Raw genomic sequence first — 4,272 nt, 5'->3', positions numbered from 1 at the left:
GATTTAGGTGGGATCAAGATAACATGAGGTTGTCAGATTTTAAGCTTAGATATATGTATTGATGACGTTTTGCGACGTTTTAAAAATGTGAACGCTTAAAATACGAAGGAAAGACCATTGTGATGTACTGTCTCTTTTATATTTCTTTTAAGGGAACATCCGTACTATAATGGATGAAATCTGTCATTTCAGTGGTGTGAGTAGTAAAAGTATGTCTTTTTTTTTATTTGCAAATTGTAGAGCTGAATTCACTTGTGTAATGATTGCTTATAGGGTTTTTTTCTGCAGCTGGACCGTTTCTCTGGCATTTATCAGTAAAAGCTTTTAATTATTTAAAAAAAAAAGATCGAATGCTTTTGGTGTTATGCACAACCTATGAGCAGAGTACTCACTACGCGGTGAATGCTTAACAGAAAAGTGAAAAATATTAGCCGCAGTAAGCACAAGCATAGCGTGTCTGTTCACGTCCTGACAGGATGTTGCTTTCTCCCATTATAATGCCCCTCTCCAGCACCTAATACGAAGAATCTGACTTGTTCGTAGTCCTGTCAGTGTAGCCGTTACTTATTGGTCGATGTGCCTTCAGACAGCATCATAAGTGTGGTTACTGCTTGTGCTTCGGGCCGCTGTGCTTCTGTGACTAAATGCAACATTTTCATGAACGGTGTAGGCGCTGGGAAACCTGTAGCCTTTACACTTGGCAATGTTTTAAAAGGGTAATCCTATGATCGTAGCGCGATTGAAAAACTAATAATAACTTATCTTTCGTGTTTAACCATTAAAACAGTCTCTGTAACGTAAGCTATGATAACACTTGTAAATTCAGTTACGCCAGAATTGCTTACGGTTAACTAAGAATTCTTCTGTATTAAGTTACTGACCTTTTGTTTCTCGAAATGTAACCAAGAACCTTCCGGTATTCTCTCTTATGCAGTATTATTAACGGTGTTCAGTTTGGTACCTGAATGACTTTTGCATGACAGCATTTCAACAGTAAGGTACATTCTACTGAGCATTTCACACAACTCTGGAATAATAGTTCTTTCCCTCAGATTATGTGCCATTTCAACTGAATGACTCACTGTGCCTTTCTCGTTCCTGTTCTTAATATAATTAGCCTGGTATCCAGGATGTCGAAACATTGGGTCATACGTAGTTCTGAGATGTAAAATCAACATGTTTGTTCTAGCGTGTACAGATGCATGTGAATATTAATAAAAACTAAATGTATATTTCATCTGTGGCTATTTCTTTTAACTGACAATGATGTATTGATATATTCTTTTCTTTAAAGCGTATGCAGATTCATTGAACAAAGCGGAGAGCCATATGTCACCTCTGTATTTCTGCACTGTGGATTATTTGGCCTGTAGATGTCGCACTATGTATAAATTTCGTAGGGCATTGATGTACTGTTATTGTTATTAAAGTCACCTATAAACTTTGCAAACTCTACACGAAGGAAAAAAACGAAAACAAAATATAAATTTGTGTTTGCTGTTTGCAACGAAATGGATATTGTCCTGTATAACGTAATGTTACGCTCGTATGAGCTATAATATTAAGTGACATTTTTTTAGATTTAAAACTACAAGAATTCATCCAAATGTCGGGGAGGGAGGTGGACGTGTGGGACACATAACGCCAAACACATCCATCGCTGTGCGGACTGTTGCAACTTAAGGTTGCTACTGTGTACATCGCTAAATCACACTACATCTAGTTTGTCTATTATTCATAATGTACAGTCAAAGCTTTTAAACCGATAGTTTGCTGGTGGAAATATCCTTTTTCAGAGACTGAAGGCATAACGTGTTAAAAATGTGTCTACAGAACAGCAGATTGCTCACAAGGAAAAAGAAGTAATTGAATTTGTGCGGTGTATACCAGTGAAGGCAACAGAAACATTTTGAAGAATTTGAGGAACTCTTTCAGTGATCCTAGTTAACGTCATATGGCAAGACATCAAGGTGCACCAAAACGCCTAGGATGAAGGATTAGGGCGGGAAAGAGAAAGGTGTAAGTTAGTCACTACTGAGCCAATCAGCGTGTTGAGATGTGTCGCGTGGCCCTTTAAAATCGTCCGACAGTCTCGTTTAGATGCATTGTGTCAGTTTCTTTGACCGGCAACTTTGATGGGGAATGATGATGTTTCGGCAGTGAACACTGGGACGTGAAAAAGTAACAGTTTCAAACAACAGCTTTCGATATTCGTGTTTAAAGAAGAAGACAATTATAATGATTAAGGATACTCCAAACCGAAATTGCAACCAAAACTGATCACCGTACAGGTTCTAGGACCACAAGAGAGCTCTGATGCCGCGCTGACAGTTACGATAACGGTAATCCTCCGTTTGTATACATTCTTCTGATAAGCCATAAACTGTAACTATTTTAATGCCTGGAATGCTTATGAACATAAAGTGATTTCACCATGGTAAAATACTATACAGAAAATGCATTTCCATGCCGTAAATCAAAGAGATAACAAACTTTTTTCTTTTTCTTTTTTTTTTTTACAGATAGATTGACTCAGGTAGCTTTCACTATGCCGATACTTAGCGTCCAAGAGGTTGCGACAAAATTCAAGGAAACGTGGATGATGTGTCATCCCGAGGACCGCAGTAATGTAAATGGCTCGGTGTATTTGGATGACAGCCTCACTAGCCTTCAGTGGCTACAAGACTTCTCCATACAGAGTGCTACGCTAGGGAACCTCCCCAGCTCCAGCTTCTGTTCTCAGCAAGTTCCATACAAGCATCCCCAAGGGACGGACTCACCTGCCAGCCCACCAGCTGGAGACACTGCTGCCACGTGCATGCCACGGAGCTTTGAGAACCCTGTACCAACTAGTGCCCTAGCCAGCCGAAGTCACCTTAATTTTAGTCACCAAGAGCAAGCATCAAACTATGCCCATCAGAAGCCTGTTACTCTGCCTCCCAGTCCATTAGCTGAGGTTGACTACAGGACCAATCCTCTGGTTAAACCACCTTATTCTTATGCCACTCTCATCTGCATGGCCATGCAAGCCAATAAGAAAAACAAAATCGCCTTATCAGCCATCTATAACTGGATCACAGAAAACTTCTGCTACTACAGGCATGCTGATCCCAGCTGGCAGGTGAGAGATTCACCTTTCTATTTACCTCTTCTGGGTAGCATATAACTGGATTAAACATCAGGAATAGTTATTATGAAAATTAACTCATGTATAACATAATCCCTAACCCATCATAAATTCTCAGCATCACAAGTTCAAGGTATAAAACTTGTTTGAAATGTACAGTCTTTTCCAGGAATTAAAAATGTGTATATTTAGTGAACTCATGACGCAAATACCATGACAGGAATTCTGTGTCCAGCAGCCTAAAGTCTTATTAGTCTTAAACTAACATTTTGACTTAATTCCTTAATGATTTCCCTCTCTCTTTCTCTTTCTTTCTCATGCCCCATGTCTTGGCTCAGAATTCCATTCGCCATAACCTTTCACTCAACAAGTGTTTCATAAAAGTGCCAAGGCAGAAGGATGAGCCCGGAAAAGGAGGTTTCTGGCAAATCGATCCTCAGTATGCCAACATGTTTGTGAATGGCATCTTCAAACGCAGGAGAATGCCTGCTTCTCACGTTAACACTCACAGACACAGCAGCCCTTGGCTGTGCAAGGGCCAGAACGTGCAAGATTTTGCCCAGGTCGATTATTCTTGTCGAGGGCCCGTTATGGAAAAGAAACACAAACAGCCTACTCTCAGGCATAGCCCCAAGTGGGCCAAGATTTCCCAGTCTCCACCACTGACACCAGAATCGAACGAATCAGAAACCTCAAAGGGCGATCCTGATTGGGGCTCAATGTTTGATGACGTCTTGATGGGAAACAATGGCACTTTTGAGGATTTTGACCTCAACACAGCGCTGAACTCTCTTGGCTGTGGTGTGGACCCTTCCCAGGAATGTTGGCGCTTTGTCGACCAAAATAAATGGTGCTTGGCCGGGCCAGATCAGAGCTCCAAGTACATGGAGATGACTGACACAGTAAACTGGAATTTGGAGGAGGTCCAGCATCAGCAGCTGACTGATCTGCAGCAACCGCTGTCTTTTGCTTTTCCATGTCAGTCTGAGGATATGACACTGTTCTCAGATCAGCAGATATACCCATTGGAAGAGATAAAAGAAGAAATGCAGGCGGTGCCCATCTCATCAGACCACAGTCTCAGCTTCTGTGATGGTGTCTTCAATAACATACAGTCTTGGGAGAGGCCAGACTCTTATGTGTGA

General features: G+C 41.0%; 1 protein-coding gene across 1 annotated transcript; it reads left to right on the top strand.

Moving 5' to 3' along the window:
- Positions 1–2,548: 2,548 nt before the first annotated feature.
- LOC115827021 (forkhead box protein J1-B-like) lies at positions 2,549–4,272 on the top strand. The gene is made up of 2 exons (XM_030790976.1): positions 2,549–3,121; positions 3,466–4,272. Exons 1-2 carry the CDS (start codon positions 2,549–2,551, stop codon positions 4,270–4,272), a joined length of 1,380 nt encoding a protein of 459 aa, XP_030646836.1.

This window comes from Chanos chanos, chromosome 13 (assembly GCF_902362185.1).
Source record: "Chanos chanos chromosome 13, fChaCha1.1, whole genome shotgun sequence".
In the NCBI taxonomy this organism is placed as follows: domain Eukaryota; kingdom Metazoa; phylum Chordata; class Actinopteri; order Gonorynchiformes; family Chanidae; genus Chanos; species Chanos chanos.
This window is presented reverse-complemented; position numbering and strand designations above follow the sequence as displayed.

Bases quoted from the DNA above. Each gene is read 5' to 3' on its own strand.
- LOC115827021 (XM_030790976.1), top strand. From the start codon at position 2,549: ATGCCGATACTTAGCGTCCAAGAGGTTGCGACAAAATTCAAGGAAACG. The intron at 3,122-3,465 runs GTGAGAGATTCA...GTCTTGGCTCAG, and splicing joins ATGCTGATCCCAGCTGGCAG to AATTCCATTCGCCATAACCT.